We start from the raw sequence: 15,695 nt of genomic DNA, 5'->3' as shown, positions 1-15,695 counted from the left end.
TACTCTACAACACGTGATGTTAATTCTAAATGTGAAGGGAAAAACCGGAGGACCTGGAGAAAAATCCACACAACCACGGAGAAAGAGATATGCAAACTCCAAATATACAGGTGTCAAAGTCGGGATCGAACCCAAGACCTCCTGTGTGGATGATTGTGTGTATATGATATTGTGTGTGTATATGATCTTGTGTGTGTATGATCTTGTGTGTGTATATGATCTTATGTGTGTGTATGATCTTGTGTGTGTGTTTGATCTTGTGTGTGTGTATGATCTTATGTGTGTGTATGATCTTGTGTGTGTGTATGATCTTGTGTGTGTGTGATTGTGTGTGTGATCGTGTGTGTGTCCGGCAAAAAAACACCCTCCCTCCTTGTTGGTGCCGGACAGCGATGCTGTGGTAGGCAGTGCCGTGGGGAGGGCCAATTCCATTCCCCTCATGGCGTTTGTAACCACCATAGCGGCCAAATGGGGGCACTGGATGGGTGCGAGGGGCTGGTAACTGCTCCACTAACAATTACCACCAAACCACGATTTAAAAATGTATTTAAGCTTGTGCTGGAGGCCACGGGGGGACAGGCATCTATGACATCTCCTGGCCAAACCCCATTTGTCGGAGCCAGGAGATTGAATATTGACCCTCGGGGCTCCTCCAGAAACAACAAAAAACCACTACGGGTGGCCATGTGGAATGTTGTTCGAACGCTCACTGTGGAGGAGAGGCTGCCACACTTCTGTCGGGAGCTGGACTGGTACCGCCTGGATCTCTGGTATTCAGGAGGTCCAGTGGACTGGCTCTGGCTCCTGCTACCATGAGGGGTGGACAGTCCTCTACTCAGGGCAGAAGACTGCCAATTAACAGGGAGTGGCTCTTCCCATTAACAAAAGAATGAAGGGGGCGTGGGAGCGTGGCAGTGAGGTGTGGGAAGCTGAAAGCCCCAGGCTACTTTGGGCTCGCCTTCCCATCAACCAGAGGCAAGGAGTGGTGATGATGGTTACTTATGCCCCCACCAAAGACGAACGTCCGTGGGGGGATGCAGGCAAGGCCGATGAGTCAGATGCCTTCTATGACCTCCTGTCACAGGTGCTAGCTAAAGTGGCCCCTCGAGAGTCATCTTGTTGGGTGACTTCAATGCCTGAGTTGGTTATGATGCTGGCACCTGGTCTGGAGTGATTGGAAGGCATGGGCCAGATCAGCTCAATAACAACAGCAGGAGGCTGCTAGATTTTTGTGCAGCCCATGGCCTTGTAATTACCAACACGCTGTTCCGGCATCGGCGCATCCACACAACATAATGTATGCATGCCGGGTCCAAGCAAGAACATCTGCTGGACTACAGAGTGACGGAACAGCGGGTGTGGGCCCATGTCCTTAACACCAGGATCTACCGTGGAGCTGATCTGCCCACTGACCATCAACTTGTCATCTGTAAGGTGCGCCTGCCATTCTTCCACTCCGATGGTGGGTGTACACCCTGGACCCCATTCAAACCCAAAGTGGCATGGTCTCAGCTAGCTGATGAAAGTTGCAAGCGAGAATTTCATCATCGCTTATGGCTGGGGTTGGCATCGTCCCCCACTCCTCCTGATGTCGAGGGGAAATGGGCGAGTTTAGGACTGTGGCTCATGCAGCTGCAATGGCTGCTTTGGGTACACGGTCCATACTTCCCCAGAGACCCTGGCTGACAAAGTAGGCATACAGGCTGGCTGAGAAAAAGCTGCAGGCCCACTCTCACCGTCGACAGCATCCCACATCGGATAATGAGGAGGCTTACCACAGCCTTCGTTTGGAGGTTCGGAGAGCCGTGAGGCGCTGCAAGGATATGTGGTGGTCACGGGTTGCTAACCTGCTGCGCCACACCTATTACCATCATTCGGGGAAATAACGGTGATCCAATCTCTGACCCCCAGGAACAGGTTTGCAGATTTGTTGAGCATTTCTGTGAGGTCCTGGGGGAGGGGACATCCCTCAGCCTGGAAAACATCGTGGGACAAAGTGGGGATGACCCTGCTGAGGCTGTGGTGCCTCAAATATTGGAAGAAGAAGTCACCCCTGTGAGTGGCTGGCTGAGGTGCCATCTGTTGAGGAAGTACTGAAGGCGATCCAGAGTCTGAGACCAGGAAAGGCACCGGGCAGAGATGATCTCCCAAGCGAAATGCTGAGGGAGGGTGGCGTTTGTGCACACTGCCCTACATGACATCATAACAACAGTCTGGACCACTGGACGGGTTCCGCCGGATTGAAAGGATGCCCTGGTGGTCCCCCTCTTTAAGAAGTAGGACCGCACAAACTGTAACAACTACAGGGGCATCTCACTCCTCAATGTGCCAGGAAAGGTCCTGGCAAGGATTATTCAACATCGCCTTGCCAGCACGCTAAGGAGAGGCTTGCGGAGCCCTAGTGCGGTTTCAGGTAAGGGCTGTCCTACACATGCCATATTTTATGTCCTTCTGCTACAGCAGAGGCGTAGGGAATTCCAACAAGACCTACATCTCTGCTTTATTGACCTGGTCAAGACCTATGATACCATCAGTAGGCCTGGGCTCTGGGTTGTTCTTCGTGCTTTCGGAGTCCGTGACCATCTGCTCACGATCATGAAAGACCTTCATGATGGTGAGCGGGCCTGGGTAAAACTACGTGGCCCGGAGTCGGAGCCATTCTCTGTTCACCTTGGGGTGCGACAGGGATGTCCTCTGGCTCCCACATTATGTCACATATATTTCGACCACGTAGTTCGTGAAACCTTCAATAGCTGTACCGGTGGAATTTTCATCTGGTAAAGATACAATGGGAGGCTGATCGATGCCCAGGTGCGGTCAAGGGATGGCTCCCTATTGCTCAACCATGTTATGTATGCCGATGCTCTGGTAATTGCTGCTCACTCGGAGGAGGAGTTGGAGGCGCTGCTGTTGAACCTGGAGCTTGCCACTAAGAGGTAGGGCCTTACCATCAGCCACACCAATACTATGCACCTGCCTGTACCATTGGACACTCCACCCCCACAACTCCCAATTGGTGATAGGGCAGTTATGGAGAGAGTGGAGAGTTTCCCATACCTGGGCAGAGGTCTCACTCCGAATCAGTCGAGCGGCATTATCTTTTCATCGGTTGTGTAACGCTGTGTGGAAGCTACCTGGTCTGTCGCTCCGCACGAAGCTTCAGGTCTTCTCGGCCACAGTCATTCCCTCCTTTCTCTACGCTGCGAAACGTGGACCCCCCCTAATGGAACATCTTCGCCGATTAGAAACATTTAGGCTGGCCTGCCTACGATCCTTCCTGGGTTTAACCAGGCTAAATTGTGTGAGGAGCTCACAAATCCTTGAAAGATCTGGACAAAGTCCCATCGGTGAGCTCCTCCGGCAGGCAAGACTGCATTGGCTAGGTCATGTAGCCCGCATACCCAGCCACCGCAGGCCTAAACAGCTTTTGTTTGGCCGGATTGAGGGGGTTAAAAGGGCGCGGCACGGGCTAGAGAGGAGATGGAGTGATGTGGTACAGGAGGATGTGGAGCTGAGTGGACTTGCCGACGACTGCTACCAGCGGTGTCAAGATCGGCCTCTGTGGAGGAGGCTCGTGAAGGACGCTACTGGGCAGTTGGAGACAGTCGCCCTCCAACAATAAAGGAGGGTCGGAGGAGCGACGCTCACAACAACGAGCGGAGCGCCGGGTGGCTAAAGCACAGCCAGTTGTCACAGTCGGGGGCACAGGTGGTGCATCAGCCAGTCATCTCAGTCAGTCGACCCGTGGCACCTGGGTCTGCCCCGTGACCTCGTGCCAGCGGGCGTTTGACGCTTCACGTGGCCTCAGCGTGCACCTAGCCTGGCACAAGCATCGTGGTGACGTCACCGCCGCTTAGTGGCGAATGGCGGTTGTTGTTGTGTATGATCTTGCGTGTGCCGAGGTCGACTCGGCACCAAGTACAATGAGTACCTCATGCGGTGCGAGACAAAGGCAGCCGGGCGTGGCGCTGGCCACCCGCCCCCTCGTGTGCCGCAGTGCGCGTGTGTACGACCTCGCGCGCGCGTGTGCGTGCGTGTGTGAGTGCAGGCGAGGGCACCATCCCCGTGGAGTCGAGCGACGTGGTGCCCACTTGGGACGGCATCCAGCGCGGCGAGCGCCTGCGCACCATGTCGTGCAGCGACAAGATCCTGCGCTGGAACGTGCTGGGCCTGCAGGGGGCGCTGCTTGCTCACTTCCTGCACCCCGTCTACCTGAGCTCCATCACGCTGGGTACCCGCTCCTCTACTCCTACCCCCTAACATTAACTCTAATATTCTTTGTTTTTTTTTTTCGGTAAAGTCACGTAGGTAAAATGAAATAAAATAAATGAAAGCAACTTCTTTGGTTCTTTCGGTAAAGTCACCACGTAGAATGAGAATAAAATAATAAATTGATAAAATAAAATAACACAATAAAATTCTCGCGACGTTTCGGCCACAACACAAGTGTTGAAAGCCACTTGTGTTGTGGCCGAAATGTCGTGATAATTTTATTGTGTTATTTTATTAATTTATTATTTTATTCACATTCTACGTGACTTTACTGAAAGAACCAAAGAAGATGAATCCTTGCAGTCATGAAAGCTTTAAATCGAAATTTTAATGAAAAAAACTAAATTAAATCACGACGTTTCGGAGGCAACACAAGCTTCCTTCTTCAGGTGGAACAGACACAGCAAAATTAGCTGTGTCAAGTGAACAGCTCTGGGACACACGAGATTATATACAGGTTAAGGGGGGGGGGAGGAGCCAGTAAGGGACGTGGGTGGGGAGGGGGGGGGGCTAGGTTAAGCCGCCTATTGTTATTCTGCAGGGGGTTCTGGGGGAGGCGGTGGTGTACTTGCACGTAAAACCACCTTTTGTTATGCTGCAGGGGGTTCGGGGGGAGGGTGATGGCGTGCTGCACGAGAGCGAGTACAATCCTGGTAGAAACGGAAATGGCTGTATAATTATAATCCAGCTAAAGTTTGACTTGGTTGATGACATCTTTCCAAAAGTTGCCCAATTTAAAACCATCCTCTCAGTTGAAGTTGTGTCTATGTTTTATTTCTGGATGGCTTCATGGACAAATCTTTGGTAATAACCGGGAGGTTTGCATAGTACTTTGGTATCAGAGAAAATAATCTCATGAGAACCCGCTGTGTTGAGACAATGATCAGCCACGGCCGAAGAATTCGTTCTGCCGTGTTTCAAATCTGATTTGTGCTCGCGAATTTGGTCAGAAATATGTCGTTTCGTCTCCCCGACATAGCAGTCACCACAGGTACAACTCAATTTGTAAACACCGGGGTACTGTAAGTCAGGAATGACATCCTTTACGGATGGGATCAGATCACGGATTTTGTGTACTGTATTGAACCGGACCTGGATCTTGTGTTTGTTTAGAATTTGGATGTCATGTATGAATCCTTGCAGTCACGAAAGCTTCAAATCTAGAATTAACTCTAATACTAACATCTTCACTAACCCTAGTCAATACATGCACTCACACCAACACTAACAGTAAGGCTAACACTGACCCCTTCTCCTAATGCTCGCCCTGAAGTTAAAACTAGTCTCAATAGTAATGCTAACCCTCACACACACTAGCTCTAACGCTACCACCGTGACACTTGGACTAACGCTAACCCCACAACAATCACCACTCGTTTGTCCAGCTCCGCATCTTTCACAACGCCTGCGCCAATACCGCTGGATCAAACATTCACTCCCCATCACCTCCCTTCCCGCTCTTCCTCCTCTCCAAAGACAGAGATCCCCCGTATAGCCTTTAAAAACTGTCGGGGCAAGTGCTGTTAGCGAGTAGCACCTATGAAGGCCGGCACGGCGCACGAGGGGGGTGGGTGGCCAGCACCACACCCCGCCGCCTTTGTCTCCCCAGTGCCGCCGTTTACACACCGCACCCACGTACTCATTTGATGTTGAGTCGACCTAGGACAGGATGCCCGGGACAGATTCAGATAATCGTTGCTGGTGTTGACCGTGAGCGGGAATCGAAACCGGGTTGCCGAATTCGTAGCGCCACTCCTCACCTCCTCTTTGCACGCTCCGGGCCACAAACACCGCCCAACGCTCGTGCATTCATCGCCTCCCTCTCCTCCCCCTCGCCCGCTGCCCCACCGCCGTCAGGGTTCCTCTACAGCCACGGCCACTTGTCTCGAGCCGTCTGCTGCCGCCTGGACAAGCGTGGCCCCGGCGAGGCGCAGGAGGACTCCCTGTGGGAGCAGCAGCTGCCGCCCGCGTACCGGCTCAACCACCCCACGGTAGCGCACGTGATGAGCCACTTTGTTGAGCTTTCATTTGTGGCCAGGTTGCTTCCGATGAAGAAGCTAATGGCTCAGTGGGTTAATGGCTCAGTGGGGTTTACGTGGTAAAATAAAACATAAAATAAATTGCTTTTGCCTTTCCTAAACCTTGGACTCCTATCGTATTTTCGTATAGTTTGTGGGGGGAAAGAGCTTTACGGCTCATCGGATTCCTCCTAGCAGTGTCAATAAATATTCTGATTCTGGGTTTCATAATGGCCGTGTCGCCAATGCCGAGCAAGCAATGCCGAGATCGTGGTTTCCGAGCCTGGTGCTGAGTTTGTGTGTCTTTTTGTCTTTTGGTGGCACCGAGTTTGGCACCAGGCTCATGCCCCTGGGTTTTGGTGTTTCATGAGTTCGAGCCCTGGCCCTATGTGTGTGTTTTTTTGCTGCTGCGCGATGAGTGTGCTGGGAATTGAACCCAGGCCCTTGTTGCTGTGAGGCACTGCGTCTGCGAATGCATGGGTTTGAGTGTCTGTGTGCAATTAGCGATAGTGTAGCGGTTAGCGCCGCTGCGCTACGAACCCGGCGAACCGAATTCGATTCGCGTTCATGGCCAACACCAGTGACGATTATCTGAACTGGTCCTGGGCCTCCACTAGGTCGACTCGGCCTCAAATGAGTACCTGGTGCAATGTGTAATCATCGCCACTATGGAGACAAAGGCGGCCGGGCGTGGTGCTGGCCAACCCACCCCCTTCGTGTGCCCTGCCGGCCCATGATAAGTGCTACTCGCTAACAGCACTTGTCTCAACAGTCTGGGGGTTGTCTTTGTCTTTGTCAGCTGGGTCGTGTGAGCCGCTACGACTCTGGCCGCCAGACGGGGAAGACTAAGGAGACGTCGCTCACGTGGAACGCCGAGGGGCAGCCCGAGGAGGTCCTAGACGGCACGCACGGCAAGATCAACAACGCGTAAGCAGGCTCGCTCGCAGTCACACACGCACACATACCCGCACACGATCACTCACTCACCAACGCACGCACACACATACCCGCATACACTCACTCACTCGCTCTCACGCTCTCACGCACACACACACATGCACACACTCGCTCACACCTACTACATGCACACACGTAGTAGATGCTCTTGATCACACAAAGGCAAGATCCCCTGGATACCCTGAACAGAATTTTGGGGTAAGTGCTGTTAGTGAGCACCTATGAGAGCCGGCACGGTACACGAGGGGGGTAGGTGGCCAGAACCATGCCCGGCCGCCTTTGTCTCCTGAGTGGTGATGTTAACACACCGCAACAGATACTTATTTTTCTGCTGAGTTGACTTCGGGGATTCAGATATTTGTCAGCGACGGCCATCAGCGGGAATGAAACTTGAGTGGCAGGGTTCATAGCGCAGCAGCTCGCTAACCACTGTGCCACTGCTCCCGACCCATATAGCATCTTAACATAGCGCGCGCACACACACACACGCCCACACGTGTTCTGTGTGTCCACAGGACCGGCTCCCAGGCCGTGTCGCGCATCTCCAAGGCGCGCCTCTTCCAGCTGTTCCACGCTGCGTGCCACCACCTGGGCCAACCCGAGCTCGAGTCGCTGGACACGTACGCGCAGGCCAAGCGCGCCAGCCTGCGCTACCAGGAGGCCAAAGGCCTGCTGCTCCACAGGCTCGAGACTCTGGGCTACGGCCGCTGGATCTGCAAGCCCCAGGAGGAGAAGAACTTCCGCATCGAGACGGAGGGGGTCCGTCCATAGGAGGAAGTGCGGGCCCGGTAGCGACGGGACGAGTCGTGTCACGTAGGGCAGGGTGCAGCGCCCTCCCCCCCCCCGCCCCATCCCGGCCACCCCCGCCCCCCCCCCCGCCCCCCCCACCCTGCCCCACTTAGGGTTGGAGGTTAAAGGTTAGGGAGCAGAGTTTTGAGTTGGGGTTCAGAGTTCGAGTCGGGCCCAGAGATCAGTGCACGCAGTCGGCTGTCGATTTTACGGGGTTCGCACTCAAGTTCATATTGTTTTTAGCCGGGTCAACGGTCAAAGGTATCAGGGTAGTTTCATTTGCAAGAGTGACCTGCCAGGTGACCAAAATGATGAAAGCAACATAAAATGAGCGAGTTGACCGTACCACCATGCAAATTTGCAATTTCACATTTGGATTTATACGCCCAGCGTCTTAGGCGCGAGCGTCTCTCGAGACACCGTACAAAAACAGTGGGCATATTTATTGTTTAGAAAGAGAGAGAGAGGAAGTCAGTCCTAGGCAGAGGAGCAGAGGAAGGCATTGAACCTGGACTCGGGACAGGGATTGGGAGCCGACAGCACTGCTGGCTGGGGGAAGGGAGGGGCAGCATTGGAGAACGAGCGACTTCCCACAGAGCGAACGATGACTGGGAGCTTCGGCAGGAAGCCTTGGTTGTCCGATTTGGTCTGATTGGAGCCCTGCACTCCTCACCCTCTCCACCCCGAGTTCAAAGGCACGAGCGTGGTTATAGCCCTGACTCTAATCCTGAACCCCTCCCCCCTGCCCCCACTCCCAGCGCTAACTAAACATGTGACGGTTCGTCCGTTCAAGTGGAATCGAGCGCACTCACAAATCACCTTATTTCCCCATTTGTACGTACTTCATCTTGATTTTAAGCTGTCGTGACTGCAGGAATCCATACTCTTTGGTCCTTTCGGTGAAGTCACGTGGGTATAAAATTAATAGATCACGACGTTTCGATCGCTTGTGTTTCTATCTACGTGACTTTACCGAAAGGACCAAAGAGTTTGTACGTACTGTTTTCGCGAGGAACGTGGATCGTTGCATGCCTCGGGAGTGAACGCAACCTTGTTACCATAAACCGCTAACCGTAATCCTTCACCATAGTGCTAGAGTTCATCCTGCGGCATTTACTCCGACTCGAACCATTGGCACACCCGTTGAGGGCACGCCGCTCTCGGCCAATGGCGTGCGAGGGCACAGGCAAACGGGCACGGAGGCTGTTGCACCATTGGCTGCTCGTTGGCGGTGGGCGTGGCTTAGCGTGTTAGGTTAAGGTGAGCGATGCTGCGAGTGTGAGGTGGAATTACAAAACTAACGTATTCTCCAGATTATGAGACGTTCCGGAACTTAAAACGCACCCCCAACTAACACCCAGTGTCAATAGAGTTGCACAGATCTGGTCACAAAGACAAATATCCCCCCTTAACTGACCTTTGGGGTAAGCGCGGTAAGCCAGTAGCACCAATGAAGGCTGACACGGCACACGTGGCCAGCGCCACGCCCAGCCGCCTTTTTCTCCCCCCTCAACCTCGTTCGGGGGACGTTTTAAAGGACCGTCGTCTTTCCACGGGCGTAGGTCTTCGCGGTTGTGCCGCGGGGTGCCCTTCGGCACGATGTCCGACGTTTCGCTCCACGCTCTCCGCCGGGAGCTTCTTCGCAAACTGAAATTAACCGAAGCGATGGAAGCGCACGTCGCAAAAAACATTGCGCATCATGGTGGCGGGTACGACGCGGTAGGACCCGAGAAGACATCGTGGCGCTGAACAACCTACGCAGCAGAATCAGAATATGCATTTATAGTGGAGGAGTCCAAGGAGCTATGAAGCTCTTTTTCACAGACGGTCCAGTAGGGGTGGGTCAGAAGGTGACAACAACAAAACGATAAAAAACAATAATAATAGGGTTTTTCCCCTTTTTTCTGGCAACAAAACTGAAACCTTTTTACAAGGATCCACGTCTGCATTAACCACAATACCTGCAGTCAGAATGCAAACAAAAAACATACTATGATAATATATGTGGCATTGTCCTTGAAACTGATTGGTCCACACCAAGGGACGGCAATCACTGCAGGTATTGTGGTTAATGCAGACATGAATCCTTGTTAAAAGGTTTCAGTTTTGTTGCCAGAAAAAAGGGGAAAAACCCTATTATTACATTTTGGTACTGGCAAAGGAGGTCTAATGATACTAAAACACAATATGAGTGCAAGATATAGGGAACGGTAAGCAAATCACTAAAAACATAGCAATAGCCTTTTTTATGTTATCAGGTAAAGCCTACTGAGCTATTAGCTGCGTTTGCAGATGCAACTTAATATGAACAATTTAAATGTGGCGGGGAAAAACCGGCGGACCCGGGGAATAAAAAATCCACTCAACCACTGGGAAAACCACGCAAACTCCAAATATACCAGCGGGTGTCAGGGTCTGGATCGAACCCCCGACCTCCTGCGTACCAGGCGAGGCAGGCGACATCCCCGCGGGGACATTCCGCCACCGTAATTCGTAGGTTTGCTGGCGCTTCCCTCCCACTCGCCGACCGACGATCCGGCGCGCACCCTCCGCTCGATGACATCACGCAGCGCACAGCGAACGCGGGAGTCGCGACTTTGACCTCACGAGAGTCTCTTAAAGTTTGCTATTTTGACCGTCGCAGGCCCCCCGTTATTCGAGTCAGGAACCGCGCTTTCAAAAGTTGGAGGGTGGGGGGGGGGTTGTGGAGTGGGGAGCAGCTCAGCCGGTTTTTGTTCGTCGCTGGCGGATTTCGCTTATCAACGTCCCCGAGGGCTTGGCGATTCCCGTCAGGGCCACGAATGTGTGCACGAGCGAGCTTTGGGTGGTGGGGGGGGGGGGCAAGCCCTGGGTGTCTGCCGCTGCCACCCAACGACTCTTCCAGCTCGCTACCCGCAAATTGTTCAGCGAGGGCTACACGCATTGCAGTTCAAATTTGAGGAAATGTTGACGGATTTGTGCAGCGATGACAAGTGTGCAGCGGAAAACGTGGCGATTTGGAAGCTATCTCATGATTTGCGACAACTCGAACGACTAACACCAAACTAACGACGAAACCAACTTTTATTTTACCAGGTAAGGCCCACTGGTAAGGGAGATGGAGGTTGGGGGGAGTACCAGCTTCGGTATGTTTTGTAAATGTAAGAATGGATGCTGAATAACGACGGAAAAAATATGATTCTGTACCTCGATAAAGAAAAAACTTTTTTTTGTAGTCGTTGCCGGCGTCCACAGAACTGTTCCCGGTTCCTTCGATGTGGCCTGCGAAATGAACGGGGGGGACGGTGCAGTGAGGCGCTTGACATCGACCACAAAAGCTGCGTTTTTTTTTGTTTTACCCGAGGTACAAAACCTTATGAAATATATATTCGTCGATTCCACCTCTTCGTGGTCGCGGCACGCCGGGCGGGTGTGGACGATCGATGATACGTGAACGTGAAATGCAAAACGCAACAAGGGGGTTAAAAGTTTTATGATTTTGCGCGCCAAGGTGGCCGGGATCGTCATCGTTTTTTTTATTATTTTTCTCCGTGTGTGTCGTAACGTGCTTCAACTGTTCAGCGCGGGTTTCACGCTTTTTTTTAAACACTTTTTAACATTTTAGATGGCGGTTTCGCTTTTGTTTAGCAAACTCTGAAGCATAGTTGTTGCATTAACAGGTCATAACTTGACGACTTATTTTTGCTAGTTTTACTTTTTATTTTATTTTTTGCCCCCTCGGCGAATGGTGGCGTGCTGATAAATATTTTATATCCGCTCACCTGGACGGGAAAACAGGGGAATGAACTTTGGGATGGATGTGGATTTTGGTTAAAAAAAAAAATGTACACTCTGTGGCGTTCGGTTTTACCGGAGGTTTGCCAGTTACGGCAGCGCTGCATTGCCGAGTCCGGAGATGCCGCTCGTTTCATTCCTTGAGTGAGAGCGGAAAACCAAAGTCTGCCACCTCTCCACAACTCGGGGGGCCACTCTTCTGGCTTTTGTCGGTTTTGGTGGCTCGGTGCAGAGTTCCCGGCGATCGCTGCATTCATTAAAAACAACAAAGATTCTGCGTGTGAAGCGTTGGCTCGAGCGTCATGTGTCTAGGTGTCAATGTTGCTCGTGTTGCTGACGCTTTTCCTGCCTCTGTGACCTCCGACCTTTGGTCGCTCTCACCGGATCGTTTTGACGGACAGGTTTGGGCACAATCAAGCGGGGAAGACACCCCATTCGCATATCCGTCCTTCCACGTATACAAACAATATATAAGAGTTTGTTTATACTGGTAGGAACCTCCTGGTTCCACCCGCCCACGGGATTATTGTGTCCGTCCGTCCATCGTGCATCCAGAAATGGGAGGGTGGGGAGGGAAGGGCTGGGTGGGTGGGGAGAGGGGAGGGTGGGAAGGGAAGGGCTAGGTGGGTGGGGAGAGGGGAGGGAAGGGCTGGGTGGGAGGGGTGGGGCTGGGTGGGGTGAGGCTGGTCACCCCGTGGTAATTACTGGCGAAACGTGGTACTCGGATTGTAAATGTTGTGCGTTTACTCTCCAACACGCCGGTTAGTGCTGAACTAGTAATGAATTGGCACGTTGTGTTTACGTGACAGACCTAACCAATTGGCTGTGGTGGGTTTAACGACACATTTATATTTCCGCGATCTAACCCCAACAAAAAAACCTCGATTATGGATTTTTTTTAAATACATCCCCCCCCCCACCCGACTTAAAATCTTATTGATGGACCCTCATACAATCCGGCCACACCGTTCTTCACACGAGCAACATTGATTTATCCACACCAATGCCACCCCCAATCCCAGACTTGCTCACGCAACGCCTCGCCATCGTCGCCGAAGAGCCGAGCCTGCAGCATCGCCACCCCGAGGGTGAAGCAACGGTCCACGCCGATTCTTTGTCGATTATCATGCTCGCGGTTACACGCATCGCATCGCGCGTAAGAAATTTTCGATTCGTGTTGTGTGTAATGTGTCACTCCCCCCACGCCTTGCCCACCTGCAGCCGTGATGAGATGCTACCATTCACCATCGTCGTCACCGATAGCCATAATCCCGCTGCGTCACAAGAGGCCACGTGCGTTGCCACCACCACCACCAACCTCCCGCCACCACCCATCGCCGCCACCACCGGCCACCCACACCACCCACGACACCACCACCGACCCAGCACTGCCTCCACAGTGCTGCATCACAGAGGCCACGTGCGTAGCCACCACCACCAACTTCCCGCCACCACCCATCTCCGCCACCACCGGCCACCACCACCACCGACCCAGCACTGCCTCCACAGTGCTGCGTCACAGAGGCCACGTGCGTAGCCACCGCTACCACCCATCGCCACCAACACCACCACCCACCGACACGACCCATCACCACCACCCACTGACACCACCCATCACCACCACCCACCGACACCACCAAAGCCACCCACACCACCCCTTGTCATCTCGACGCCGTTGTCCATCCAGCAGTGGGTTGACGGTCTGCGATGACGACGATGGTCCAAGCTGTTGGTGCGTCTATCATTGCCACGTGTAGTGTAGTCCAACGGTGATATCACGGGAGAAGAAAAAAATGTTTTGAATTATTAAATGTTGACAATTTTTAATGAATAAAAAATGATAAACTGTCGTATAAGACCCTTGTTGTTATTATCGTGCTTGAATGCTTTATTAACTTAACCGGACAACACTAGTCAACAAACTCAACATGTCTGTGCGAGTCTCTAGGTGCCGGCCATGGTGAATCTAAGTCCTGGGCGAAGCCGGGTAGTAAAGCTAGTATAGTTTTTAGTAGGGTCTAAGGCTTTGACGAGTGGTGAACCTGAACCCTGTCCATTCGATTCATGGCTGTCGTGAGTTCGTACTTGTGCAGTGACATAGAATCGGTCACGTAGCAGCATAGCCCTGGCTGCTGGCGGGGAAGGGGATCTGCAGCTTACAGCAGCCCTGACTTGACAGCAGGTCACGTGATAGACCAGAGAGGATGTAGGGGAAAGGTCACGGAAGGGGCACGTCGAGAACCTGCTCGTAGGTTCCAGAAGGGGGGCGTGGCCGGGGGCGGAGCCAGGCCACGCTGACGGTATATAAGAGGGGCCCCGGGAGGGGAGCTCAGGGCTGTCGTGTGGAGTCGGATCCCTGATATGCTGCTGGAGTCTTCACCATCTCGGCATCGGCAGTCAGGCAGTCTACCAGCTGTCCTGACTGGGAGCCGTAGTTACCCAGTGTGAACTGTTAAGGCCGTGTTAATAAACAGTGCCTCCTACTCTTAGTGTCTACGAATCAGTCACTACACTAGGATGAAACCGCATGTACTTAGTGACTTTTTATTATTTTAATATACATATGAAGCAATTGGGGGGACCCCGGAGTCCCATCACTGCCCCGGGGTGGGAAAAACCGCGTAGCGACACGAGTCTTGCCTTACCGACAACAAAACTAGTGGTCAATCGATTGGCCTCGTCAAGAGTTACTCGGAGCACTAAGTTTCGTAAAAAGTTGAAAAATTACATAAACACGTTAAATTCACTGCCTGGGGGGCGGGCTTGCCTTGGCAAAGAAGCTGAGGATCGACGGCTGACCGGAGGGCGGCGGACGCCCCCTGAGGCTTGCGTTTGGCCGGTGGGGTGGCGCCCATCGTGTCGATCGTCGCCTGCTGTCGCCTGCTGGCGCTTGTTGTCGTGAGTCTGGGCGGGCGGCGCGTTGCTGTCGGGATCACGAGTGGGGCGGACTGAAAAATAATAATTATTGAACTGATTTTTGCGGGACCCCAGGGTCCCGCCAAATGATTCATATTAAAGAATATACAAAATATTGAATTGTAAAAAGTGATTACGTGTTCACTATATGTCCCGGGTGTTGGTCACGTGTATATGCGGCGCTGTAATTCAACACTTCACGGATTAGTTTTTCAATGGACCGCTCTATTACACTTCTGTTCACACATTTGTGTGTGTGTTTAGTTTGGCATCCTTCCTGCCGCACCGCTTAGCACGGTTGGTTACATGCGGTGCGAAAGAAGTTGGAACGTGCATATGAAGTGTCAACGATTCAGAGACAGAGTTTCTAGGAGGCACTTTCTGAAACAACTTTCACGGTCTCGTCCACACGCTGTCCACAGTAGCTCAGCCTGGCCTGTACACAACACTAGCCGTCTTAACACTGACGTCGCTGACTGAGATAACCAACTACTCTCCTTCGCAGCGCAATATTTAGCGGAGGCGTTCAGCGACGACGGCGTCGAGACGACGGCAACGACGAGACGAGTCCACTCCCAGAACCGGCAGCCCCGAGCCCCCCGCTCTCGGCTCCTTTTATGCGCCTCCCTTCTCGAACCCGCTAGCAGGTTCCAGGGGCCTTCAGACGGGGTCCTCCGTGACCCTTGCCCTTAGTTCTTCCCCTCTGCCCGCACACGGTGCACGCCCTCACCGGCGCGTGTGCTGTCTGTCCACCACAGCTGCCGCTGCTGTCCACCAGCCGGCGCTATTACACGACACGTGTATGCTATGTGGACCCCCCCCCAAATGGAACATCTACGCAGGTTAGAAACATTTAGGCTGGCCTGCCTACGATCCATCCTGGGTTTAACCAGACTGGATTGTGTGAGGAGCTCACAAATCCTTGAAAGATCTGGGCAGGGTCCCATCGGTGAGCTCCTCCGGCGGGGA

The 15,695-nt window shown here is 52.9% G+C and overlaps 1 protein-coding gene across 10 annotated transcripts in view; it reads left to right on the top strand.

Moving 5' to 3' along the window:
* The window catches only part of LOC116954936 (double-stranded RNA-specific adenosine deaminase-like), a 66,223-nt gene extending 54,128 nt beyond the window's left edge, over window positions 1-12,095 (top strand). For all 10 annotated transcript variants that reach the window (XM_032975785.2, XM_032975781.2, XM_032975782.2 and 7 more), the window contains 4 exons: window positions 4,049-4,231; window positions 6,130-6,263; window positions 7,090-7,217; window positions 7,763-12,095. In XM_032975785.2, coding sequence (XP_032831676.1) covers window positions 4,049-4,231; window positions 6,130-6,263; window positions 7,090-7,217; window positions 7,763-8,018 — 701 coding nt within the window. In that variant the 3' untranslated portion in view covers window positions 8,019-12,095. The remainder of the gene's footprint in view (window positions 1-4,048; window positions 4,232-6,129; window positions 6,264-7,089; window positions 7,218-7,762) is intronic.
* The last annotated feature ends 3,600 nt before the right edge of the window (window positions 12,096-15,695 follow it).

This window comes from Petromyzon marinus, chromosome 57 (assembly GCF_048934315.1).
Source record: "Petromyzon marinus isolate PM22_M1 ecotype Great Lakes invasive population chromosome 57, UKy_Petmar_22M1.pri1.0, whole genome shotgun sequence".
NCBI classification, from domain to species: Eukaryota; Metazoa; Chordata; class Hyperoartia; order Petromyzontiformes; family Petromyzontidae; genus Petromyzon; species Petromyzon marinus.
Note: the sequence above shows the minus strand (reverse complement) of the source record. Positions and strands in the feature narration are given on the sequence as shown.